Source organism: Talaromyces proteolyticus, assembly GCF_021365285.1.
Source record: "Talaromyces proteolyticus strain PMI_201 chromosome Unknown BGW36scaffold_9, whole genome shotgun sequence".
Classification (NCBI taxonomy): domain Eukaryota; kingdom Fungi; phylum Ascomycota; class Eurotiomycetes; order Eurotiales; family Trichocomaceae; genus Talaromyces; species Talaromyces proteolyticus.
In genome coordinates, this window is record NW_025764285.1 from 341,939 (window position 1) to 367,188 (window position 25,250).

The 25,250-nt window shown below is 47.8% G+C and overlaps 9 protein-coding genes across 9 annotated transcripts; 5 read left to right on the plus strand and 4 right to left on the minus strand.

Moving 5' to 3' along the window:
• Window positions 1-1,041: 1,041 nt before the first annotated feature.
• On the plus strand, window positions 1,042-5,703 carry BGW36DRAFT_418386 (ATPase-like protein; the record flags this gene model as incomplete). Its single annotated transcript, XM_046219419.1, has 6 exons — window positions 1,042-1,251; window positions 1,312-1,325; window positions 1,377-4,292; window positions 4,344-4,790; window positions 4,851-4,946; window positions 5,011-5,703. The coding sequence occupies 6 exons, from the start codon at window positions 1,042-1,044 to the stop codon at window positions 5,651-5,653; spliced, it is 4,326 nt and encodes a 1,441-aa protein (XP_046069303.1). The 3' UTR covers window positions 5,654-5,703.
• Window positions 5,704-5,830: 127 nt separating this feature from the next.
• On the plus strand, window positions 5,831-7,435 carry BGW36DRAFT_383398 (putative microtubule associated protein). Its single transcript, XM_046216655.1, has 2 exons — window positions 5,831-6,001; window positions 6,060-7,435. Exons 1-2 carry the CDS (start codon window positions 5,881-5,883, stop codon window positions 7,400-7,402), a joined length of 1,464 nt encoding a protein of 487 aa, XP_046069304.1. The 5' UTR covers window positions 5,831-5,880; the 3' UTR covers window positions 7,403-7,435.
• On the minus strand, window positions 7,436-8,237 carry BGW36DRAFT_383399 (40S ribosomal protein S13). The gene is made up of 4 exons (XM_046216656.1): window positions 8,196-8,237; window positions 8,082-8,126; window positions 7,719-7,985; window positions 7,436-7,639 (listed from the first exon to the last, which is right to left on the minus strand). Exons 1-4 carry the CDS (start codon window positions 8,196-8,198, stop codon window positions 7,595-7,597), a joined length of 360 nt encoding a protein of 119 aa, XP_046069305.1. The 5' UTR covers window positions 8,199-8,237; the 3' UTR covers window positions 7,436-7,594.
• A 253-nt stretch (window positions 8,238-8,490) lies between these two features.
• On the plus strand, window positions 8,491-9,465 carry BGW36DRAFT_301421 (putative peptidyl-prolyl cis-trans isomerase; the record flags this gene model as incomplete). The annotated part of the gene is made up of 7 exons (XM_046211683.1): window positions 8,491-8,601; window positions 8,661-8,738; window positions 8,792-8,808; window positions 8,880-8,983; window positions 9,040-9,120; window positions 9,173-9,236; window positions 9,294-9,465. 7 exons carry the CDS (start codon window positions 8,491-8,493, stop codon window positions 9,463-9,465), a joined length of 627 nt encoding a protein of 208 aa, XP_046069306.1.
• A 1,395-nt stretch (window positions 9,466-10,860) lies between these two features.
• Window positions 10,861-13,099, plus strand: BGW36DRAFT_361488 (P-loop containing nucleoside triphosphate hydrolase protein; the record flags this gene model as incomplete). Its single annotated transcript, XM_046214282.1, has 4 exons — window positions 10,861-11,090; window positions 11,154-11,332; window positions 11,359-12,909; window positions 12,966-13,099. 4 exons carry the CDS (start codon window positions 10,861-10,863, stop codon window positions 13,097-13,099), a joined length of 2,094 nt encoding a protein of 697 aa, XP_046069307.1.
• Window positions 13,100-14,879: 1,780 nt separating this feature from the next.
• BGW36DRAFT_429679 (uncharacterized protein) lies at window positions 14,880-17,149 on the minus strand (the record flags this gene model as incomplete). The annotated part of the gene is made up of 2 exons (XM_046220724.1): window positions 14,880-16,733; window positions 16,790-17,149. The coding sequence occupies 2 exons, from the start codon at window positions 17,147-17,149 to the stop codon at window positions 14,880-14,882; spliced, it is 2,214 nt and encodes a 737-aa protein (XP_046069308.1).
• A 101-nt stretch (window positions 17,150-17,250) lies between these two features.
• Window positions 17,251-19,259, plus strand: BGW36DRAFT_383410 (putative monocarboxylate transporter). Its single transcript, XM_046216657.1, has one exon. It carries the CDS (start codon window positions 17,563-17,565, stop codon window positions 18,895-18,897), a length of 1,335 nt encoding a protein of 444 aa, XP_046069309.1. The 5' UTR covers window positions 17,251-17,562; the 3' UTR covers window positions 18,898-19,259.
• Window positions 19,260-19,266: 7 nt separating this feature from the next.
• Window positions 19,267-21,823, minus strand: BGW36DRAFT_383411 (glucose-methanol-choline oxidoreductase). The gene has a single exon (XM_046216658.1). The coding sequence runs from the start codon at window positions 21,346-21,348 to the stop codon at window positions 19,606-19,608; it is 1,743 nt and encodes a 580-aa protein (XP_046069310.1). The 5' UTR covers window positions 21,349-21,823; the 3' UTR covers window positions 19,267-19,605.
• A 915-nt stretch (window positions 21,824-22,738) lies between these two features.
• On the minus strand, window positions 22,739-25,220 carry BGW36DRAFT_383425 (uncharacterized protein). Its single transcript, XM_046216659.1, has 4 exons — window positions 24,454-25,220; window positions 24,090-24,394; window positions 23,893-24,014; window positions 22,739-23,834 (listed from the first exon to the last, which is right to left on the minus strand). The coding sequence occupies exons 1-4, from the start codon at window positions 25,016-25,018 to the stop codon at window positions 23,117-23,119; spliced, it is 1,710 nt and encodes a 569-aa protein (XP_046069311.1). The 5' UTR covers window positions 25,019-25,220; the 3' UTR covers window positions 22,739-23,116.
• Window positions 25,221-25,250: the final 30 nt, after the last annotated feature.

Sequence of the window (25,250 nt, forward strand, 5' to 3'; positions counted from 1 at the left end):
AGGAGGATAAATTTGTCAGCAAATAAAGGTCTCGAAAGGCCATCGAGGATTACTCCGGGAATGGTAAGATCGGGATGTCGGGCGGTTGGATTGCAATCCGTTGTGCCTGATATAGTGGTGGTGAAATCATACGCTGGCCTCTCCCTTGGGGAATATGCAGAGTCTCTAACCATATGAAGTGATTTACAGTAAAATGGTCCTTTCCTAACCGCCGCAACCGCCTATCGAATGAGCGAATGACTACCTCCTTGTATCCTTGTCGCGTGATATTTTTTTCATTCTACCCCGCTGCTGAGACGCTGCTGCGCAGGGATCGTGGGGATAACATTTAATAATTTAGCTCACGCACTGCGCCGCCTACTATAATATTGTCATATTGACCTTGACGTCTTTCACGTATTTTAACGCTTCTGATGGTTCCTTAATTTTGATCTAATTGGTTAGCTACTGCGGGACCATAACTTGGATATATGATTGGTCAGATTGGTGCGGGGGCTAGCTGCGTTACATCAAAATTAAACTATGGGTCATATTTTAGATGGATCTGATTAGTCAGATAGATGTGCAGCCTTTATAACAGCGTTTCTATACATAGCAGGGCTGATTTACATGTATATAAGGCGGGACGCTACACCGCATTTATATAGCAGCGTTTCTATAACAGGCTAAAGTAATTATTTAAACAAATAAAATTTATATAGATATGATCCTACCGCGCGGACCGCGGCACCGCAAAGAGTCTTGTAATCCTAGTACGTATTGACTTCTTCCAGTCTGTTGGCCATGACGCAGCCAGCTACCATTCCTGTCTGTCTACACTTTGTATAAATGTTCAGACGTTCGAGGTTGAGGAGTCTCCCCCAGCTTCCCAGCTCCGAATCAATTCTCGAAGATTTTTGTGTTGTAGAACAGATTGAAGGCTTTTATCCATCCGGGAGAATCGCCATACTCCCAACAAAACACATTCACATCCATTGTAAACCGTTCTGATCTAAGGATAACCACTGGATTCTGAGTGTAACCGGCCGCGTGTTGTCTGCAATGCTCTTTTCTGGTTGCTCCCATGACAATTCCTTCGGGCCAACCGTTTACGGGTGTCGAGATGACTTTGACTTCACAATTACATTCGAAAGAATTTTCTTCTCATTGGTCCCCGCCTCTCTTTTTATTGCCATTGCTCTAGTAAGAGTAGTCTCTCTCGCCTGGAGACCACAAATTGTCAAGGGAGCCATTTTACGTTGGGTGAAATTGGTATAGATTGCCATCGGACCATACCTCCAGACCCGGTCACATACTAACTTGACTTTACAGGCTATAACACTAGTGTACGCAGCGCTGAAGGTTTCCATCTTGGCGACTGTGGTGAGTTACGGTAGTCCTAATGCCTTTTTCACATCCTCCATGGCTGTGGAGCTCGTTTCCAGCCTCAGTGTTGCGGCGGTCTCATTCATAGAACACAGTCGGTCTCCACGCCCGTCAATCTTGCTCCATGTATATTTGCTTGTCACCATATTATTGGACATAGCCCAAGTACGCACCCTATGGCTTGCCTCAACCAGTCCTGATGACATAAGAGTGACTGGCCTGGTGACAGCAGAAGTTGTGGTAAAGGCGTGCCTACTTTTGGTCGAGTCTCGAAGCAAGGCAAGATGGACACGATGGGATCAGAAACAGCATAGTCCTGAGGAGACCAGTGGTCTTTTTGGTCTCGCTGCCTTTGTCTGGATAGACAGTCTCTTTATGTCTGGGTTCAAAAAGGTATTGACCATAAATGACTTGTTACCACTGGACAAGAGTATGGCGACCGAGTCCTTGGAAAGAGCATTATGGGATCGTATACAAACTTTGAAGTCAAATGGTCAGAAATTGGGCCTCCTTAAAGCTTTAGTCCAGGCTCTCAAGACACCGCTTTTACTACCGGTTGTCCCTCGGCTTGCTTGGATTGGATTCCGATTTTGCCAGCCATTTCTCATCCACACGCTCTTAGACCGCTTACAGGAACCCAACTCGGATTCTTCAGATCATGCAAAAAATGTAGGCTACAGCTTGATTGGTGCGACAATTCTTATATATTCGGGAATTGCCATTTCAAGCGCATTGTACTGGTATTTACATGAGCGAACCCTTTGCATGTTCCGAGGAACCCTAGCTGGAGTTATATATAAGAAAACAACGGAGATAGAATTGTCCTCCACACGCGACTCGGCAGCTCTAACCTTGATGAGCACCGACATTGAAAAGATCAGGCTGGGCTTCTTGAATCTCCACGAACTTTGGGCAAACACAGTCGAAGTTGCTCTCGCTAGTTGGCTGGTCGAGCGTCAGATTGGGGCAGCGTTTGTTGCACCCCTGATCATAGTTTTCTGCTGTGCTGTTCTTGCTGCGTTCGTGAGTCGTTACGCCGAAGCAAGACAAAAGTCATGGATGGGAAAAATACAGAAGAGAGTCAGACTCACAGCGAATGTGATTTCGGATATGAAACATCTCAAGATATCTGGGCTTTCTAGCCCAGTATATGACTTGATTCAAGAGATGCGGGTTGACGAATTGAAAGCTGCGTCTCGCTTTCGACTGGTCTATGTCATCGTTGCCACACTGGGCTACGTACCACTAGCTCTTTCCCCCGTGATAACATTTGCAGTCACATCTCGCACTCTGGACGTCAGCAGAATATTCACATCTGTGTCTTATCTTCTACTTTTAGCTGACCCACTTGGGTACCTATTTCAGAACATTCCCAATCTTTTAGCGGCCCTTGCTTGCATTAACAGAATCCAAGAATTTCTGGAGAAGAACCCGCGGGTAGACTACAGGCTGCCATTTGAAGCAGGGGTCGAGAAGAAGGATTGGAAGACTGAGGGCCCAACGGAAAAGTTTGACCCGGCAATAACTATCATCAATGGAAGCTTTGGATGGACGCCTGACAGAATGGTCCTAAAGAACGTTGATCTACACATCACAAGGTCTCAACTCACGATGGTTGTTGGACCGATCGCATCAGGCAAGTCTACCCTATGCAAAGTCTTGCTAGGTGAGACGCCATACTACCACGGGAAAGTCCTAATTGACGCTGGGCTATTATCTCGACAAGTGGGATATTGTGATCAGACACCATACCTGTCCAACACTACTATCCGAGAAAACATTCTTGGGTTCGCTGCTTACAACGAAAGAAAATACCGAGAGGTCATAGAAGCGACCATGCTCAAGGCGGACCTCTCTACACTTCCTAAAGGAGATGAAACAGTGATCGGCAGTAATGGGATTACTTTAAGTGGAGGCCAGAAGCAACGATTGTCAACGGCCCGTGCCTTGTATACTGATTCAAAGTTGTTCATGTTTGACGACGTGCTCAAGGGCCTGGATGCTGTTACGGAAGAGCAAGTCTTCCATCGCGTGTTCGGCCCCGGAGGTCTATTGCGTCGCAGGAATGCCACGGTGATTTTATGTACCCATTCTGTTCGATATCTACAACATGCGGATTACGTAGTGGCCTTAGGAGAAGAGGGCCGTGTTGTTGAGCAAGGCACATTTTCCAGCCTAATTTCCAGTACAAAATACGTCCGAAGCCTTGGGATCAAAATCTCAGATGTAATGAACGCGCGTATGGATGAGGAGGATGAAGACCGGCGACGATCGAAACCGGAATTGAAACCTGTCACGCTAACTGAGACTTCTAGTTCCATGGACAAAAAGGCAAGAATGAATGGCGACCCAACTGTCTATCGTCATTATTTGGCGAGTATTGGAAAGCGATTCATTGCCGTGTTCGTCGTGTTTGGGCTCGGATGGGGCTTTTTCTACAACTGGGGGACCATTTGGCTACAATATTGGTCCAACAATGTTTCATCTTATCCAACACATACTAGCTCATTCTACATTGGTCTCTATGCCTTATTTCAGGTCGCATATATTTGCTGTCTTCTGTTGTGCTTCCTGATATGCTTCCGAACTATGATTCGAATATCTGGATCTCGACTTCATAAGGCAGCGTTAGCCACAGTCATTAATGCGCCATTGAAATTTTTCGCGACTACTGATACCGGCCTGGTGACCAATTTGTTCTCTCAAGACATGACTTTGATCGATAACGAGCTCCCTATTGCTCTCACTAATCTTGCTATGGACATGCCAAATGCTACTGGCATGGCAGCCGTCGTAGCAATATCTTCACCATATCTTGTTATCTCGTACCCCTTTATCTTCGCCGTTTTGTACGGAATTCAAAAGTTCTACCTCCGAACAGCGCGCCAACTTCGACTCCTAGACCTTGAAACCAAAAGTCCACTTTAGTGAGCAAACACCCATTCTCTCAACAGGGATCGATTTTCCTAATGATTTAGCACCCACTTTCTCGACACCGTGAAAGGTGTAGCAACATTCCGCGCCTTCGGCTGGGTCCAAGCTGGTATTGCCGCAAACAATGAACTTCTTGATACTTCACAACAGCCATTCTATCTCCTGGCCATCGCTCAGCGGTGGCTCGGATTCTCGCTCCAGCTAGTTGTTGCTCTCTTGGCAATCATGGTTGTGACCTTGTCTACGCAGCTCGGATCTCGCGCAGGTCTGACTGGTGCTAGCTTGGTGACGCTGATGACCTTCGGTGACATTCTGAACTATATAATGGGATTTTTAACACAGCTGGAGACGTCTATCGGTGCCATCAGCCGGCTAAAACACTTCAGTGAGGATGTAATGCCCGAGGGCTCGCCAGAGGAAGATTTCATCCCCCCTTCCGAGTGGCCTAGTAGAGGATTTATTCATATTGATGGGGTATCAGCTTCTTACGAGTAATGCTATTCGTTGCCCAATAAACTATGTGAATATGCTAACGACAGTTGCAAACACAGCGCGAGCGATGATGACAAAAGCACGCTCGCTGTAAGCAATCTTACCCTGACCATTCAGGCGGGAGAAAGAGTTGTCATCTGCGGTAGAACAGGAAGGTAGGTGACTTACAACAAGCAACGCAATTCTCTGAAATTTTCAACTAATTTCCACACTTTAAAGTGGTAAATCCTCCGTAATCCTCCTTCTCCTCCGCCTCTTGGACCCTCTCCCGATGTGCGCTGAAAACATCACTATCGACGATACGCCTCTTCATAAAATCGACCGCATAGCCTTGCGTCAGAGAATAATAGCCATCCCGCAGGACGTCGTGTTCCTTCCAGACGGTACGACATTCAAATCCAACCTCGATCCATTTGCTGTTTCGACCAATGGCGAATGTCAAGATGCCCTCAAAACCGTGGGCCTATGGCCATTTGTGACTGAGCGCGGGGGTCTGGAAGGACCATTGGATCCTGATACGCTCTCACAAGGACAGAAGCAGCTTTTCAGCCTAGCTCGAGCAATCCTGCGCCGAAGGATTCGTGATCGGGACGCCCCCGAGAACGGAAAAGGAATTCTACTTCTAGACGAGATTGGATCTGGCGTTGATATAAGTACAGACCAAGACCTGCACGTAATTATTCGAAAGGAGTTTCGAGGATATACCATTGTTATGGTTAGCCATCGATTGAAAACAGTCATGGATTTTGATACGGTTGTGGTAATGGACAAGGGCTGTATGGTTGAGAAGGGAGAGCCACAGTTGTTAGTTAGAGAAGAAGGGAGTCGGTTTGGAGAATTATGGGTGGCTAGTCAAGGCTAATGGAGTTTATCAGTATGCAAATAGGTCTCCTTCTAGTTGGCTTTATAAAGCATGTAGAATTGTGAAGTGATGTTAGGGCAAAGAATATGCCCGTCATTTCTAGTTAGGGTAAAGTGTGGGGCCTGCGCCGATAGCCGCTAATATTTTTTCTTTTGGTCTCGACCAAGCTCATCGCATCGACGATCATTCCATTCAGTTGAGCTCTCTGAGCAACATAATACTACGAAATGAGTGCAGAGGATTCTTCACTACCGCAGTCGGCCCAGCGACAGGTGCGCCTGCTCCTCACAACTCGAGATGGCGACATTGCTCTGCCAGAAAATACTGGCCCAATCCTCGTACCTACAGGCTCGTGTCTCCAATTCAATCGCAGATGCACATTTGTTCTGACTTGCAGCGAATCTAGGCTTACGAAGATATGCTCTATCAACACTGGTCAACAATTTGCTCGATAACGAGAAGCCGGTTCCTCTCGAGTTCCTAGTCAACGGAACATATTTGCGGACCTCCATCGACGAATACCTTACCGCCAATGGTATCTCTGCTGAAACGACACTCGAAGTTGAATATGTCCGAGCCCTCATACCACCTTTGCACATTGCCTCGTACATGCACGATGACTGGATTAGCTCGGTAGATGTGTTGTCAGCGACATCGGTTAAGAATGGCGAGGGACTAGCAGCAGGGCGCGAGAGGATATTGTCAGGAAGCTACGACGGTCTTTTGAGGATGTGGAATATGTCCTCGGAAACTATAGCTGTGTCACCGGATGCTTCTGAAGGTGGACATACTGCCTCTATCAAAGCGGCAAAGATAATATCGCCCACACAGCTAGCTTCCGCCGGTCTGGACAGGACAGTGCGATTGTGGAAATACCTTGAAGATGAAGACGGTTCTTCCGCCTCGATTTTGCCTCAGCTGGAGCTTTATGGCCACAAATCGGGTGTTAATTCACTGGCCGTACACAACTCGTCCAACAGGATTCTGTCTGCGTCTGCTGATCATACTGTTGGATTTTGGTCGACCAAGAAGGCTGACGCACCGACTGCGCCGGCTGAATTGCTGCCATCAAATACTTCAAGAAGCTCCAAACGACGGAGACTAAATTCTTCTGTCAGTACTCCGCAGCGGGGTCCCCTAGCATTAATGTCATCACACACAGGCCCGGTTTCGGCGGCAATTTTTGATGGTAAAGACTCAACTGTTGGATACTCGGCTTCATGGGATCATACTGTTCGCACGTGGGATCTTGTGACTTCGGCTCTAGTTGACACTCGCACTACCTCGCACTCTCTACTATCTCTTGAACATCTCCCTGAACTACACTTATTGGCAGCGGGCACATCTGCTCGGCATGTTACCCTGATAGACCCCCGGGTCTCGGCGACGTCTGTGTCAGCGATGACTCTACGAGGACATACAAATGCCGTTGTGGCACTTGCGCGTGATCCACAGAGTACGTATGGGCTTATTAGCGGTAGCCATGATGGCACGTGCCGTATTTGGGACGTACGATCTTCGAGGACCGACAAGGACGGCGTTATTGGTGAGAGCATTTACTCGATACCGCGCAAGAGCTTAGAGGAAGCAGGAAGGGAAGGCTCGAAACGAGTAGCGGGCGATGGCGTGAAAGTGTTTGGGGTGTGTTGGGATGCGACTGTTGGAATTGTCAGTGTTGGTGAAGACAAAAGGATACAGATCAATCGCGGCGAGGGTGTTCTGCCGGCGGGATCTAGTAAGAGTGGATAAAAATAACGGCGTTTATGAATGTATACATTTTGAGTCCTATTATATCATGTGAAAATATGACGGATATCCTCAAAAACGTAGAACAAGTATTTTACAGAAACTGAAATCAATAGAAGAGAGGAAAACGCCAGGCCGATGCTCCATGTATAAAGTCCTTAAAAGCCGCCGATATCCAACATAAAAAGGTGTAAATCACAGTCTTCTTTCCACCTTATTGAGTCTCTGTGCTGTTTTAACCTAGATTGATTGAATAGTCAGCACAATCCCAACATTTTTCTTCTTGCAACACTCGAAAGGCATATGTCATTTAACGCACCTGGTTCCGTGTATTTTGCCCTCTAACGGGTAACCCAAGAGCATGTCTGCGCCCACGGTATGTACCGGTGTCCCTTAGACGCTTGATATTATCGAGAACTTGTCGGCGCAAGTCGTTTTCAATCTTCATTTCGGACAATGCGGCGGTTATGTCGAGGACTTGCTGGTTCGCGAGCTCGCCGATCTTGGCAGATGGTTGAATGTGGAAACGGGCTAGGAGACGCGATGAGACATTGTGCCCGATTCCGAAGAAAGACTCGAGTGATTTCTGTTTTCAATAGAAAATGGGCTCATCAGCAAATGATACTCGACGTAGTGCAATCTGTCTTATGTTTGTTGGATAGGTAGTAGAGATGTTTAGTACCTTGACAAGATTCCGTTCAGGGAAGTTGACTCCGAGAATGAAAACCTGGATAAACCCATTAGCCAATTTCGATTGATGTGTATATACATTACAGTGCCGTGGCCGGCGACTCACCATCTTGAATGTGTTCCTGGAAGTACCGCCTGCCTTGTTATCACTTCCCTGAGCCGTATCAAATTCCAGAAAACTACCGCAGGAACAATGTATCTCCGGCACCGCCGAGAGTCACCAAACTGGTTAGCGCGCTACCGATTGAAGTAACCCCAACAGCCAATCAAGAGGCGTCTCGTCCATCCTGCTACGCGGCGCTTTCACGGGGCGTGCAAGCTGGCCTGATCCACGACACTCTTCTCGAGACTGCACCCCCTGATTGAATCGAGAGCAATCAGTATTGAGAACATACGGGAAAATGCAGTTCAAAAGCCTCTTTTTCTCCTTTTTCCTTGTCCTGACCATTGGGTTTGGACTCCTCGCTCACGCCGAGGAGGACAAAGTCCGCGGGCCCAAGATCACGAACAAGGTAAGACAGCCCGAACCGTCAGGTTGTGATGTACCAATCCCATTGACGTTTGATAATAGGTCTATTTCGACATTGAGCAAGATGGCGAATCTCTAGGTAGAATCGTGCTTGGCTTGTATGGAAAGACGGTCCCCAAGGTATGTGTTGCACTATGCCCTGGCGATTGACGACTGCTAATACTCTCATTCAGACTGCCGAGAACTTCCGGTATGTTTAGATGACGGAACCTCTCCTGACTGTCAATTTGTATCTGCGACGTTTTACTGAGATTCAATTAGCGCTCTCGCAACCGGTGAAAACGGCTATGGCTACGAAGGCTCAACCTTCCACCGTGTCATCAAGAACTTCATGATCCAGGGTGGTGATTTCACCAACCATGACGGTAGGCTGTTAGCGGAATGTTGAAATCTATGCATGTGTCTGACTTTTTCCCCCTAGGCACTGGTGGCAAGTCTATCTACGGACAAAAGTTCGCCGATGAGAACTTCAAGCTTCGTCACACCAAGAAGGGACTTCTTAGTATGAACTCGCCACCTACAATACTCATCATTAAGATACTAATGTTAAATAGGCATGGCCAACGCCGGAAAGGATACTAACGGCTCCCAATTTTTCATCACCACCGTCGTCACAAGGTTAGTACTTCTTTGTTATATTATTATCTTCGGTAGCTAATAAGACATCCTAAATAGCTGGCTCGACGGACGCCACGTTGTCTTTGGCGAGGTCCTGGATGGCTACGATATCGTCGAGAAGATCGAAAACACTCAGACCAAGCCTGGCGACAAGCCTGCCAAGGAAGTCAAGATTGTCAAGAGTGGAGAACTAGAGAAACCTACTGAAGGTAGCCACGAGGAGCTCTAAACCTTTCATGTCAAAAGACATCTTCAATTGCTGCGGGGGATTTGCTGATTGCTTTGCTATATTTTTAAAAGACCTCATCGGTACCGCGGAACCGGCGGTGAAAGACGACTCGTTGGATGTTACCATCTCGCCACCTGAAGACTCGAAGGCCCCCGACAATTTACCGCAAACGCCCGAACAGCTTGTTTCTGGGGGACTGGAATCATATGCGTCGCTTCAGAATTTGACTGGGATTGTGGTTATCGCTCTCATTGTCGTTTTTGCGCTATATCTTAGGAGGCGGCCGTCCCCTGTTGGCGACGAAAAGCCAGCTGTTTAGCCCGTATCTACATAGAATATTGCGTCACGTATTTTACAAAGGCTTATATATTACTTCAATTTCGAGTGACCTTCACACACTGCATATGTATAGGCTGGGTCCCAAATCCTCGGCGTGCATTGGTAACACATGAGTAATCATGTGCGACCGATGTCAAGTATTACATCAGATGCACCAACACCTGTATATGTACAGTTGAGAGGACCGACGGGTTTTATATTACGTCAAGTACATGTAGCTTGACAACTTCTGACTAGCAGGGGCATCTAAAAAGATGAAAGCCACAGCGATTTCCAAATCGACTTTCTAGCCTATACAAACGACAAGAGTGTTAAATCAAGAAAAACGTTGGACGAAAAAACTAGATAGAGGAAATACTAGCAGTCGCAGTATCAAACAGTATCGCTACGACAATAATAGTAAATAATGACACTATTGACAATAATAAAAGACGATTATGAAAATAAAATAAAATACAATAATCCGCTGGAGAACCCTGCAAACGCTCGTGGCCCAGCGCCGTCTAATCAGCCACCCTAGCCCAACCTTTTTTTTTTAGCCCTTTTCGCCACTCCCTTTTAACTATCGCCCTTCCTCCACAATCGATTAAAAACCTTCACACCTGCAAATCTCCCCTCAGAACATTTTCTTGTTTTGACCCATTTAGTTTCTTTTTTCTTTTTCTCATTTTCAGACATAGACTTTAGACCTTGTTCCAGAGAGACTTTTTTTATCGCATTTTCTCTCGCGCGAGGTCTTCTTCTGTGTTATCCGACCGGCATCACGACAGAGCAAACAGACTCAAGACGAGACTATCCGACCAGACCGTCGCTCTCTTTCAGTTTTCTGACTCTGTAACGTCTTCAGTTCTCTATTTTACGACTTTCTCGCCTGACATACGCGAGAATCAGCATTCTGTCAGTTCTGTCGAAATAAAAAATTTTCTGATCGTGCGTTGCCCTTTCACCCTTCGCCATCCTTGCTCTGCGATGTGAGTTTGTGCAAATACTGACATATTGGTTTTTGTCGACTAGAAATCCCGCTCTTCTAACATCTTCGAAGACAAAATCGTCAATATGGCCGACAGCTTGAAGATCCAGAACCTTTCTCTCAATGAATCCCAGCACGCCGCCCCCAATGGACCTCCCACGGCCAACGGACGGTCTGCCTATATCCCTCCACACCTTCGCCAGCGCAACGTGAACCCAGTGGCTGTGGATGGTGCTGGTCCTGTTCCTGCTCCTGCTGCTGCTGCTGCTGCAGGGGCTCCTGCCGGTCCTGGCGGTCCTGGCGCTTGGGGAGTTGGGTACGTATCGCAACTCGAAAGGGGAAAAACAACCCAGCAGACAGCTGACTTACTGGAATACAGACCTAAACAATCCGGGCCTCCCCGTGGCAACAACTGGAACAATAATAACTACCGCGACAATGCTGCGAATGGTAAATCTAGCTGGACCCAAGAAGCTACCCGCCCACAGTTCGATCCTAATGCTTACGGAAACCCAGGACATGGCCCCTCTGCAAGCTACACCGGCGGCAGCGGCAGCGGTGGCGGCAGCAACTACACCCCCGAGGCTCTGGAGATGGACAGTGGCGTGATGGCAAGCATGTCCCCGGCCCTGCCAATGCCCGCGTGGAACGTGAACTGTTCGGAGTCCCCAATGACCCCACGAAACAACAAACCGGAATCAACTTCGCCAACTACGATGATATTCCCGTTGAAGCGTCCGGCCAGAATGTCCCGGATCCCGTCAACACATTCACTAACCCTCCTCTGGACGACCATCTGATTGCCAACATTGCGTTGGCCCATTACAACACCCCAACCCCCGTCCAGAAGTACTCGATCCCAATTGTCATGAATGGCCGTGACTTGATGGCTTGCGCTCAAACTGGTTCCGGAAAGACAGGTGGTTTCTTGTTCCCTATCCTCTCTCAAGCATTCCAGACCGGCCCTTCTGCAGCCCCAGCTCAGCAATCTGGCGGCAACTTCTACGGCCGCCAGCGTAAGGCTTATCCCACCTCTTTGATCTTGGCTCCTACACGTGAATTGGTGTCGCAGATTTACGATGAGGCCCGCAAGTTCGCCTATCGTTCTTGGGTTCGCCCTTGTGTGGTCTACGGTGGTGCAGACATTGGCTCGCAGCTTCGCCAGATCGAACGTGGCTGTGATCTGCTCGTTGCCACTCCTGGTCGTCTTGTCGATTTGATCGAGCGTGGTCGTATCTCTCTTGTCAACATTAAGTATCTCGTTCTTGACGAGGCTGATCGTATGTTGGATATGGGTTTCGAGCCTCAGATTCGCCGTATTGTTGAGGGTGAGGACATGCCAGCCGTTAACAACCGCCAAACCCTGATGTTTTCTGCGACCTTCCCTCGTGACATCCAGATGTTGGCCCGCGACTTCTTGAAGGACTATGTTTTCCTTTCCGTTGGTCGTGTTGGTTCCACTTCTGAGAACATCACTCAGCGCATTGAATACGTCGAGGATCATGACAAACGCTCCGTGCTTTTGGACATTCTTCACACTCACGGCACCACCGGTCTTACTCTCATCTTCGTCGAGACCAAGCGTATGGCCGACTCCCTGTGTGATTTCCTCATCAACCAGAATTTCCCTGCCACTGCCATTCACGGAGATCGTACGCAACGCGAGCGTGAACGGGCTCTCGAGTTCTTCCGCAACGGACGCTGCCCAATCTTGGTCGCCACCGCTGTTGCGGCCCGTGGCCTCGATATTCCCAACGTCACTCATGTTGTGAACTACGATTTGCCCACCGACATTGACGACTACGTTCATCGTATTGGTCGTACCGGTCGTGCTGGTAACACCGGTATCGCTACTGCCTTCTTTAACCGTGGCAACCGTGGTGTCGTTCGCGATCTCATTGATCTTCTTAAGGAAGCTCACCAGGAAGTTCCTTCGTTCCTTGAGAACATTGCTCGCGAGGGCAGTGGCTTTGGAGGACGCGGCGGCCGTGGCGGCCGTGGTCGTGGTTCTAATGCTACTCGTGATGTGCGCCGCGTGGGTGGTGGTAACGCGGGTGGCCCTCAATCATCATACGGCGGTGGCGGTGGCAGCTTTGGCGGTTCCGGTGGCTACGGCGGCTGGGGTGGAAACACTGGTACGTTGAACTATTCCGTTTCTAACCTTTCCAAATATACTAACGTGTCTTGCTAGGCGGTGGCTACAGTGGTGGTAGTGCTGGTGGTGCTGGCGGTGCTTCTTATGGCGGTAGTGGTGGTGGTGGTGGATATGGTGGTAGCTACGGCAACCCTTCCTCCGGCCCAACTGGCCCATCATCTTGGTGGTAAATTTGCCGTGGTCTCAAGACGAGGCCTTCCGATCTGGTTGTCTCTGCATCTACAATCTCCAGTTTCTTCGGCGGATACGGTCAGATTTCAATGCCCTGAAGCATACTTCAGGGGGCGGCTTTGTCACGACTGCAACGAATTTTCTCGATTCTTTTCAGAGTTTCAATGTTTAATTCTTTTCCTTTGTTCAGTTTCGCGATTTCATGGGTTACGTCTATTCTTTTCTCTTTACTAGAGACGCGCATGCAGTGCATTTCGATGCTTTTCATGGAGTCTCACGTGGGAAGTCGGCAGAGCTTTATGTGATGAAGCTTTTCTCATCGGCAGTGCATGTGAATTATAGATAGCGTTGCTGTTCTCACGACCGCTTTTCTCAGATACCCAGACATTTTCGAATTTCTCCAGCAGGAGGCAGGGAGTGCGCGACATGTCGAACCAGGCGCTGAGTTTGATCCTGGCGCCACCATACATACTCGATAGACCGTGCATTCAAAGATAAATCTCTTGTGTTTCGGTATCTAACGGCGGTATTAATGTTTGTTACTGTGTTTATTTTTCTCTTCCTTTTCAGTTTTCTAAAGGTGCTTTCTTCTTCGGGCTGTATTCTATGTCCGGCTGTACGGCTGTGCGGCTCGATGAGAGATGAAGCTCCCTTCCATATGTTCTGTATTTGATACACGGACAGGAGGGATACTGTGTTCCATCTTCGGTTGATAAAAGTTTTTTAACCATGCGGAGGTGGTGAGCTTATAGAGGTATTTGCATTGCATTCGGCGTTGGCTTGAGCTGCTTTGATCCATGGATTCTCTATACTGGGTCCAAAGGAGAATAACGATGTCTTACGATATTAACATCGTTTGTGTTCAACATCGTTTGTGTTCTCTGTCAGGACTTGTGGAGAATTAGAAATTCGGGCTGCTTTGGCTGGCGCGCTCTGTGTCCATTTGTTGATGCGCTGATATCCTCATCATGTCGTTCGATCTCAGCTTTTAGTGATGGGCTTAGCTAGGAACACTGATGACACGGCGCATGTAGGAGCATGGGAGATTTGTCATCTTAGGGGAGAAAGCTGAAATTCTCTAAAAAGTTTTCAGTGCATTTAAATATTGATCGTTTCAACTTTGCAGTATTCTACCTTAAATTATATTTATTTTATGCAGCCTTGTCTGAATTACGTGTAAGTGTCTGGTGTAGTGTAGACTGTATGTAGATATTAATGTTTGATCGGTACACATCGAGCATGGGTAAACGGTAATGCTGAATTGGGTATACATGTATTGTGATCCTATTTGGACTACATGGCTGGTAAGGAGCCCTGTACCAAAGTGCACTCGTTACATACTTGTGAGAATATTTGTATCCCTGAAAGCCGGCCGCGGGCGGAGCTTCTCGCCCGTGACGGCGGAGTTACAATATCTGCCATCAACAAGCCCTATACCATGTCAGCAACCATCTTCAACAAACCATATCGATGACTCGAAATGCAGATTCAATGCAACTCTGAGTGATTCTTAGCAGCTGCCTACAGTGCCACGATTATCTTGGACTGAAATATGCGGTCCCCAGCTTATCCTTAGCTGCAGTCTTTGCATTAGAGATGTAAAGAGAATAGTATCTACTGGTTATCCTTGCTACCCCCTTTGTAGGAGAGCTACTTATTCGATGACTCATTGATGATCGGCCCATCAAGGGGAAATCAACTGTTTAGAAGTATAAGATTTACAAGAAAATAGAATAAAAGCCAACACTAGCCGTTTTCAGTGAATTCTAACCATTGGCCTCACTTGTCTAGTCCAGGACAGCCTCTCATCAGGCTATCGAAGAAGGCCACGTCGGCGCCCTGGAAAGGCCAGTCATGGATGCCCGTCGCGATGGCGGGAAGCTCCAAGTGCGATTGCAGGTGCTGTTCTTCCCTGGATGTTTGCAGCTGCTGGTTCAGCTGGTCCGGCACGAGCAGATCTCCCAAAACCGGTGAGTTTTGAGTCACGCCGTGCAGATGAGTCAGTGGCTGCTGGATATCCGTAGGCGATGGCGCTTGAGGTACAGACGTAAATGCGTCATTGAGTGTAGCACGCATTGGCTCCGCATACGGAAACTCAGTCTGAGGAGTCTGATATGCAGCGCTCTCTTGCAAGGGCTCTCGAGAGATAGGTCCCTGACGGGTGATCTTGATGGTGCCGAGGTATGGAATGAGTAAACGCAGCCCCTCTACGCATCCCTTCCCTGCAGAGTCTTGTCCATCGTCTTCGTCTCTTCCGACGCTGCTGGCGGTGTAGCTGCTTCCATTGGCTGCATCCGCCTCGATTTCGAGTAATCGTCGGATCAATTCGCCGCTTTCTTCCATGACGACGTCCTTGTTATCGTCTCTCATTACATCCATTCTCTCCAAGGTTTGATCCAGCATAGCACGATCGCTAAGACGCTGATGGGCCAGGAAGTTGGTCGCATTCCTATGGTAATGAGCATCGAGGTGAGCAAGTGAAAGCGTCATGGCGGCTAAAAGGGCAAAAAAGTCTACAGGCCGTGAGCATAACGACTTAGGTTGAAAGCTTCGGTGAGCAATGAAGCGTGTTATAATCTCCCGACTCGCGTTGACGCATGTGATCTTAGAGTATTCATGCTCGGTATCATTACTGATTCCGTGCATCATATATGGTAGATGGAGCTGAATTAGTAAGCCGTAGTAGTAGACCTGAGCTGCCAGCCGTACTGCCTCCAAGAGGTTGTCGGGCGATCCTACCATCACGTTCTGGAAATTCGCCGGACGCCAAAAGCTTGCCGGCATACTCTGAGACACTCTCAGTAGATCTGCATCAATAGACTGTTTTATAACGATCTCACTCGCAGTAAAGGCACGGTCATTACGTTCTAGTATACATGATGCTATGACGGTGAGTTGTCGCTCGAATTGGCCTAGTGGTGGTTCATGCTGTAAAAGCGATAAAGCCCGTAGGCTCTTATCAGTTGTTCCCTGAGGTAGACCGAGCAGCAAACTGAGATAACGATCCATGTAGACAATTCGAAACCACATAAACTCTGGGTCAGCATCAAGCGTAGGGTCGATGCGTTTTAGTGGAGGCATAGGTGAGCGGTGCAGGCCCATCGTTTGTGCAATGGCCATTGCCCTGCGATAGATAACCCACGCCTTACGAAGATTGCCACAGTTAGTTTCAAAGACAGCTTCGAGAATGATGCAAATCAGGCTCTCGACAGAGCCGTGCGTCTCTTCCTGGGTCGCCAACCATCTCACAGCAGCCGTGACCAAGCGACGGCTGAGAACGTTTGGTGGTTCCGAGAGGCTGAGAAATTCCTCACATGGGGCCTGTAGAGTGATGGCAAAAATAAGCATACTCTTGGCGAGAATGACGGGATGAGTGTTGGAATCAGGACATTTTGGTGAAAGGTACGGCGCCCCGAGCGTCTCCTGGGTCAATTTGCTATGCGGCTGGGTGTTGACCAAGCAGGTGTAACGTGATGTTCTCAAGCTCTCCTGAAGCAGAATTTTGACGTCGTCGTCGGATGGAAAGGCAGCCCATAAGGGATGGAAGGCTGTGGTTTCAGCCTCAGCTTGATCTAACACAGTTGGCGAGTCTGAGGCAAGTAGTGCTGAATGTAGAGAACATTCTTCAAGAGTCTAAGTAATGGTCAGAGAACAGCTCGTTTAATAACGGTTAGTCGTGTTCCACTCACTTTTGCAGGCGTGGGAGGAGCTCGGACTGACGAGGGCGTTGGGTCTGAGGCATAAACTCTGACAACATCATGTCCCTTTTGCTGTAACTCTTCTTTGCTATCAAGCAAGTCTTTCATAGCATCTTCAATTCTTGCGATGCGATCACCGAGACCGCGGTTACCCTTGCCGGCCAGAGCCAAAGACTCTGGTATCTCCTGACCGATGCAGGGTACCCGTCGGCGCTGACAGAAGACGCATGTGGCGTCTCCCGACGTTGGAAAGATGCACCTGATCTTCCGTCGTTTGCATTCCCAGCAAGACCGAGTCCCCTTGCGAACCCTTCTTTGATTAGCCACTGATTCTGGGTTCGGCGTTACCATTGCCGGCTCTCCGTCCCAGCCGCAGCTTATGATCGGCCGTACTAGTGAGGAATATCTGTGTAGTTATGTAGTGCTCCGACACGGCGGAGAGATCGTGGTCAGTTGTGGTGGATTGTGTAGTGATTCCTTGAGGTTCGAGGGCTTGAGACAATGTTGTCTTCCGCCGTCACGGGCGAAGCTGGTAGCTGAATTTGTCAGCTTCAGTCCCTTAACCCTAACTAGTAGCCGCTTCGGCGGACAAACTTGCCTGCACCAGACCTATTTTCTTTTCATAAAATCACAATGTTTCTTCTTCGATGCGTCTGTCGGATCAATCTTCAGAATCGATTCATTTGCGCCACTACTTCACTTGTTGCCTGCGCCCGATTTAGTTAGCTGGTCCTTCTCCTGCAATTTAATCGATACCGAGCAACATGGCTTCTAACCCAATGATCGAAGCCAACGAGGAGAAAGAGACGGCATCGTCTAGCGGTAACAACGACAGTAAGATCGACACCCTTGTTGCCCCCAAGCCTGAAGTCGTAAAGCCAGCAGGGCCTCCGCCTCCTCCTAATGGCGGACTCACGGCATGGCTTCAGGTGGCAGGAGGCTTCATGATCTTCTTCAATACCTGGGGGTTGATCAACACATTTGCGGTCTTCCAAACCTACTACGAGTCGGGCGCACTTTTTACCCAGTCTTCCTCCAATATCTCCTGGATCGGCTCCATCCAGGGCTTCTTACTTCAGCTAACCGGCATCGTTGCTGGACCTATCTACGACCGAGGCTACCTCCGCCTACTCCTTCTTACTGGTAGCTTTATGATCGTTTTTGGTTACATGATGCTCTCTCTATGCCACGAATACTGGCAAGCGATGCTGGCACAGGCTATCTGCGTTGGTATTGGTAGTGGTTTACTTTTCACGCCAACTGTTTCGCTACTTCCAACATGGTTCGGCTCGCACATCGGCCTGGCAGTTGGTATCGCATCTTCTGGTTCATCGCTAGGTGGCGTCATCTACCCTATCGTACTCTATCGACTCATCGGGCCGATCGGCTTCCCCTGGGCTGTACGAACCGTAGCCTTCATCGCTCTCGGGACTTTCATTATCCCAGTGATTGTGATGAAGCAGCGCATCAAACCACCGAAACCTCGCGCTTTGATCGACTGGTCAGCATTTACAGATGCGCCATACATTACCTTTGCATTGGCCCTCCTGATTGTGTTTATTGGCAATTCAGTGCTTATCTTCTATATCTCCTACTACCCGATCAATAAGGGTTTCACCAACAGTTCGCTGGGTTTTTACATGGTTGCTATTTTTAATGCTGCGTCTATCTTCGGGCGAATTGCACCCAACGCGGTGTCTGACCGCATTGGCGTGTTCAATATGTTTGTGCCGATGGCGCTGATCTTGAGTATCACAGTCTTCTGTATGCTTGGTGTGAACAACGCGGCGGGAATGATTGTTGAGGCAGTTGTCACAGGCTTTTTCAGCGGTGTCATCGTTGCGCTGCCGCCTGTTTGCTTCGCCATGCTTACGAAGAACAAGGCTTTGATCGGCACACGTATTGGACAGGGATTTGCGATTGGCGGTTTGGGCCTGTTGATTGGTGGACCAACTGCTGGTGCTATCCTTGGAACAACCGAACCCCTCAACTGGACTGGCCTTTGGGTTTATGGAGGTGTTACAGTTGCTGTCGCTGGGTTTATCCTCATTGCCGTTCGTATCATGAAGGCTGGGCCCAAGTTGATGGTTAAGGCTTGATAGATGCAAAGAACAAAGGTACAATGCACTAAAAGCGGTTTTATTATAATTATTATCTACAGGCTCATAGGTCTACTTCTATAGAATTTTCTACTAATAATATCCTTGAGTGTTACACAGAGTACTAATTATTTCCTAATTCGGGCAAATGCGGTCGAACTCCAACTAGTGGTCTGTTGAGCAGGTAAGTTGAAGGATTCCCGCTGTATCGTAATGTATAACTCAATGGTTGGCAGTGTGCTTTCTATAATAATATCTCTACCGTTTTTCAAAATAAACCTGCCACATTAATCTTTTACTCCTGGCCCTGTCTTATAATGAGGACATACGATAGGCGGCCGCATGTGCTTCCCGTGATAGCCCCATTACACATTGTACTAAAACGTATCAATTGATTTTACTCTTAAATCTGCTATTTAGCGCTCTATCAGGAAGTCTAAAACAAAGTACAATTTATAATTCAAGGTTTAAGTTATGATCATGAGCTGGTTCCCTATCAACTGGTCGATCGTCCTGGAAGGTTAGTTGTTCGGCCGGGGGGATGTTGCTAGTACTATAACATCTTTTGAGAAGGGAAGGGTTGGCTTTCTACGGCTGAGGAGCTGGATTCTGGAATATCACTATTTCATTATGATTAACCAATTTCTCAAAAGTTCACATATCCACTAAATCATGCAATAGCTTCTTATTTCCAATCTCTTCGTTCAACTAACGGTAAAGGTCTTCGTGATCACGCTTAATGGCGTCGGCGCCCTTCTCGGCCACCATGTAGACTGAGTTCTGGATGCGGCAGTCTGGAATAACAGGGATGACAGAGGCGTCGATAACACGGAGGTTTTTGACTCCATGGACTTTGAGGCTGGGGTCCACAACACCCTGCTGGATATTCTTGGACAGGCGGGCAGTACCACAAGGGTGGAACGAGGTTTGAGAGCGATCTAATACCGTTCTCTTCATCGCCTCCTCATCATCTAAAGGCATTTCCCACGGATATTCATCCACAACAACATCCTTGAACCCTTCGCCATGCTTGAGGACATCATAAGTGTATCTTATGCCTTCACGCATGGCAATGATGTCAAGGTCATTGTTGAAGTAGTTCAAGTTAATGTTGGCCTGCTCTAGAGGATCGCTGCTGTTCAGTGTAACTTCACCACCCTCAGAGACGGGGCGAACAAGGTCGACCATCACTGTCATGTAACTGCCTTTGTTGGGGTGTGGGAAGTGCCACTGGAACGCACTACCAAAGAGAGGAATGAAATCAAGCTCAAAATGAGGCTGGCCGTATGGGCAGAAGGGATCGAGACCACCATTATCAGCCTTTGCCGCACGATATTCAGGGGATTTTTCCAAGTATTTATCGATGCGAGGGAAGCCAATTAGCTCGAGGAATGGTGATCCCATAGCGCCAGTGTGGTTCTTGGAGTACGTTGACAAAACTTTATCCTGTAGCTTTCCCTTCCGCAAGACATGGCTATCCATCGAGAACTCGTCTTTAAGACGAAGGACAAAGGGAACACCAGGGTGGTCCAGGAGATGCTGACCGACGTGACGCGAATCAACAAGAACAGGGATATTGTGCTTGGCCAGCTCAGGCGCTGGTCCGATACCACTCAGCATTAAAAGCTTAGGGCTTTCAAAAACACCCTGAGAGACAATGACCTCACGAGTGGCATAGAAGCTCAACTCTTGTCCAGAGCTGTTGATCACAGTTACACCTTTGGCGGTGCGATCAGCGTCGTCAATAATAAGTCGCTTTGAGTGGACCTCAGGAAGAATAGTGATATTCGGTTGGTCCACAACAGCGAGAAAACTGCCCGAGCGCCGACCCTTATAGATTGTGTTTACACTGTGCACTAGGCCACGCATTGTGCCATCAAAGATGTTTTCAGTAACAGGCTCACCGGTGGACTTCCAGGCCTTAGTAACCAGTTCACGGAACCCTTTCATCTCGGGCATAAGGTCGGCGTGGGCAATTGGGATTGGACCACCAGCGCCAATCTTCTTAAGCTCTGGTGGGAACAAGCCGGCATCATCGTGATAAGTCACACTCTTACGAAGATAGGGAACAAGAGGATCCCATGTCCACTCCTTTCCACCGTATTCTTCCCACATATCAAACGTACCCTTGGAGCCAGGCACCCAAGAGAAGTAGTTCAGCGATGAGCTGCCGCCAAGAGCCTTTCCGCGAGTGTTAGGCTTCTCAATACGCTCATAGTCAGGGCGCTTGACCATGGTGGTCTTGTAGGCCCAATCATACTGGCTGCCACGGATCTCCATTGCAAGCCCTGGAGTCCGGATCTCCTCGTTATCCTTGGAGGTGCCGATGCCGGCCTCGACGACGAGGATACGGGCATTGGGGTTTTCCGCAAGACGGTGAGCAACGATATTGCCTGCCGTGCCACCACCAACGACAATGAAGTCGAAGCGAGCTCCGTCCTGGACAGTCATGATAATAGAGAAATAGGTTGTCTAATTAAGAGATAGTTTTGGAATTGGTTAATGAACTGGCCTTTGTGGCTTATGGAGAGATTTCACGAGTACTTTATATGTCCTAGGAGTGACCCAATGTCTCTTTGCTGGAATGGTTTACTACGTTCATTAACCTCAAGGTATCGTCATAGAACTTGAAGCTGAGCGGGGCGATACGGGCACTGTACTTTGGATTGGTTTCATACTCATACCATAATGAGTTTTCGGCCACAGGATGGAGCACATGTTGATACCATAGATCTGCAAGATTTGAGCCAGACCGAACACATGCATGGCGACTAAATAGGCATGATACGCCCACTTCCTACCATCTCTCGTTTGAAAGCAGCCGTAAGACTTGATCAGCGCGCTGCTCATTGGTAGCTATAGCTAGTAGAAGACGTGGGTGGCTCTGGGGACCTTTGTGGAAGCTTTAGATGGTGATTGCGTTAATTATTTTAAATCTAGAATAATTACTTGCTAATACTACTCGGCGATGCTAGATTGGCTTTTGATCTCTCGTATTTACATGTATCGGCCGCAGAAACGAGTTCGGGGTTTGCAGCATCAGCTAGCATATAAACTATGCCCTGCGATACAATCATTATTAAGTCTAGGCCATCGGAGGTTTGGTGATCTATTACGTAGCTAATGACTTTGTAGTCTGGCCTCTGCGGGGTTCTAAGCTAACTTGATCAATAACTTACGATTTTCGAATCGGGCAGTAGTAGTCTGCCAGTCAAATTATCGCCGTCTCCACAGCGGCTGGCGGGGGTACTGCACTGGAATGGAATAATATTAACAAAATTAAATGCCACCTAGTTTCGATACCAATTGGTATGCCTCGATACGGATGGATCTGATTATGACGCGAACATACAGACTATTCCTCCGCTCTGACCCGTATAGTCAACCTCACCTCGACGTACTGGAATCAAGGACGGTAAAGGAAGCGGAAGCGATAAACATGCCTGCAAGGCGAGCATCTCAACATGAACAATGGAAATTTGCTAGGCAAAGATAAAGGATGCCATTCTCTTGTTGACCAATTGTATCCCACTCCACACCAAGCATCAACTGACAAGGAAGTGTACTAAACTCCCAAATCGCTCTGAAAACGAGACGCTTTAGACATTTTCGCCCGAATGCAGCACACCCCGCCTGTTCTTCTATATTAGGAAAATTAATGAAGCGTGATAGAGCGAATGGCATTGGCAAGGGTTGTAAATAAGATAGCCATTTATTGAAACAGGTTCCTGAAATCTATCAAATCACAAGTGCTTGCGGCGCCACCGAGGCAGCACATAAGGCTGATAAGTTGTGCGTTCAGTCGAGCTAGAGGCACCAACATTGAAATAAATTCCTCCCTGATTCTGCCCTGTTATTTTTTTTTAAAAAAAATACTTAGAGTTCCCTGTAAGTCCGCTCCGTGTACCATATGTATACCATGCTAGTGTACAATTTCATAAGCATGAAGAGCTCTCTGCTAGTGTCTGCTTCTCTTCACATTGCTGTATACTGAGATCTTGGGAAAATATTAAGGCATCGAATTAGTCTATCTGTACAGAAAACTTTGTACTACACTGTTTATATGGCTCAAGGCTACAATCCACACCGGATCACATTCATCCAAGAAATCCAGGTAAGTAGACAACGCGCAGATACAAGTGTCCGATGCCGGCCTTTTCTAGCACAGCCAAAGATATCGACTCACAGCTTCACAGAACACGGAAATGGGAGAAGGGAATTAGTGGCCATGCACAGAAGATAGCAATGAATCTGGTGTAGCCCTGTCATCTGGGTCAAAAACCATCATTCCGTCGCTCGTCCTACAAAACATATTGAGCAGACATTTTTCAATACCTAGCTGAGCTTCGAGACTCAAATGAGTAACAATTTCAGTCATTTGCATGATGTAGTAAAATTTATCGGCACCGGATAGACCAAACTTGAGATAGTATGTACGTAAGAAGGATAGAAGAGCGTGAACGGATGTCTTTGAGGATCTCGGAGCTGCAAAGAGGGACATATCCAGCAATGCTATTGAATTATCGTTGGTAGCGGATTGTGCAACCGTTGGATGAGTAAAGCTTAAAGTTATCGACTCTTGCACTAAGATAGACATCGAAAATAGCCATTCAAGTCTATCGTAGTCTGAACTAGAGTATTGAGTCTTCATCGAAGAAGATGGTGAGGAAAAGCCGATATCGGTTTTGAAGCTTGATAGGATGAGTAACACTGCATCATGTAGAGTGGGGAACTTTGCAAGTCCATCTCCATACAGATGTGACGACATACTCATCAGGTTACGCATGTCTTGAATGAAGGATATGAGCCATATAGAACGTATGCGTTTGATACCAATATCCATTCCTAAAATGGTGGAGCGCAGGAAGTCCGGATAGGAGATGCTGGAAATGTTATTGGTAGGTGAAAACCAGGAGGGCTGGGACATAAGCGAGACCCTAGATATCATCAGTTTCTTCGATGTAATTAGTCAAATGATAGAGGATGATAACATACAGGCCGACGACTAGCTCTAGTCTCCAATCACTGTGTAGTTCGTGAAGGCCCCCCCTCGCTTCTATCATCCGCTGTATCCCGTCACGGTGAATTTTCCATTCTTCTTCGGTGCCCCAGTATCTCTGTACGGTTCTCTAAATCAATACATCTCCAGTATTGGGTTAAAATGGGAGAAAGGCGACAAGTACAGCACATACCTCAAAGGTAAGGAGTCGCACAGAACCCGCAAACGCATCGTTACTTAATGCCTTCTCTGGGTCATTCATCCATTGACTCAATATCTCGATTGCGTTCAACTTGTATTTTAAAGCTTTAGAGGAATTGGTTCTGCGAGTAGGCGCTGTCCCGCCGTAGAAATAGGCTAGATGTGCCGCAGAATAGGCCATAATCGCATTGAAGGAAGCGGCATTAGAGAGGTCAAGGGGGAACCATACATCTCGCATGGGATTGAAATCAGACGCGGGCGTCTTCCCAAACATCATTGTCGCGTGTGTAATCAGCCCTGTTCATCAGATTACTATCACTCAATTTCAAAAATAAGGTAAGCCAAGCTGAGAGTACAGTGATGAATCAGTTTCTGATGTTCAGGCGTAAGAATTACAGGGAAAACGTCAAAAGGGTCCAATCTCGACGAGCTCAAAGCGTAGTTCATTCCGGTTAGGAGCTGCGCGGGGACACCTGGTACTCGGCCTGAGACATCTACCGACTGATCCTTCTCATTTGTGGTATCTTGTAGTTGTAGCTTGTCGACACGGATCGGATTAGGATGCCCAGTATCAAAGGCGTAAAACCTCGAATCTTGAACACTATTCTGCGGCGGAGCATATGTTTTCGAATTTGCTGTGTTCTTTTCATTTTGAATACGAGACGCAGACGTCAGTAAGTCGGCGGACGAGTCGGACTTGGAGCGTAATGGCCTTATCGTTCGATTGAGCAGTTTTCCCTCCTGTTTTCGTCTCTTTCGCTCCTGCCAGTGTGCTCGCATGGCGTGAGAGAGAGCTCCCGGCTGATTCTTCTCGTGGACGAAAGTGAAGCGAGACTGCTCATTATCGTCAGTCGGGGATGAGCTAGACAACACGCGCTCCGGGTTCAAACGGTCGCCTTCTGGTGTCTGTAACTGCGACATTGTCTGTTGGACTCATCCAGCGCCAATTTAGCACCTTACCATGTTGATAAAGGGGGAATTATATCGGCGACAACGAAAGCCGATCCCAGTATTGACAAAATTGAATGACTTTGGGCTGGGCAGAGCTTTGCAAGGAAGGATACCAGGCTATATTCACAGATCCAGTTATTCTTATTCTTAATTACGCTGCTCAATTTTTCGGATGGCTAATCTGAGGTTGGATTAGTAACGA

What these genes read in the sequence shown, in the direction of transcription:
- BGW36DRAFT_383410 (XM_046216657.1), top strand. Translation starts at nt 17,563, where the DNA reads ATGGCTTCTAACCCAATGATCGAAGCCAACGAGGAGAAAGAGACGGCA.
- BGW36DRAFT_383425 (XM_046216659.1), bottom strand. Translation starts at nt 25,018, where the DNA reads ATGTCGCAGTTACAGACACCAGAAGGCGACCGTTTGAACCCGGAGCGC. An exon ending in TCAGAAACTGATTCATCACT is followed by an intron (nt 24,395 to 24,453) that starts GTACTCTCAGCT and finishes TCTGATGAACAG; the next exon opens with GGCTGATTACACACGCGACA. An exon ending in CTAGAGCTAGTCGTCGGCCT is followed by an intron (nt 23,835 to 23,892) that starts GTATGTTATCAT and finishes GATGATATCTAG; the next exon opens with GGTCTCGCTTATGTCCCAGC.
- BGW36DRAFT_383398 (XM_046216655.1), top strand. Translation starts at nt 5,881, where the DNA reads ATGAGTGCAGAGGATTCTTCACTACCGCAGTCGGCCCAGCGACAGGTG. An exon ending in CCCAATCCTCGTACCTACAG is followed by an intron (nt 6,002 to 6,059) that starts GCTCGTGTCTCC and finishes CAGCGAATCTAG; the next exon opens with GCTTACGAAGATATGCTCTA.
- BGW36DRAFT_383399 (XM_046216656.1), bottom strand. An exon ending in CTGAACGGAATCTTGTCAAG is followed by an intron (nt 7,986 to 8,081) that starts GTACTAAACATC and finishes TATTGAAAACAG; the next exon opens with AAATCACTCGAGTCTTTCTT. An exon ending in GGCAAAATACACGGAACCAG is followed by an intron (nt 7,640 to 7,718) that starts GTGCGTTAAATG and finishes CAATCAATCTAG; the next exon opens with GTTAAAACAGCACAGAGACT.
- BGW36DRAFT_383411 (XM_046216658.1), bottom strand. Translation starts at nt 21,348, where the DNA reads ATGACTGTCCAGGACGGAGCTCGCTTCGACTTCATTGTCGTTGGTGGT.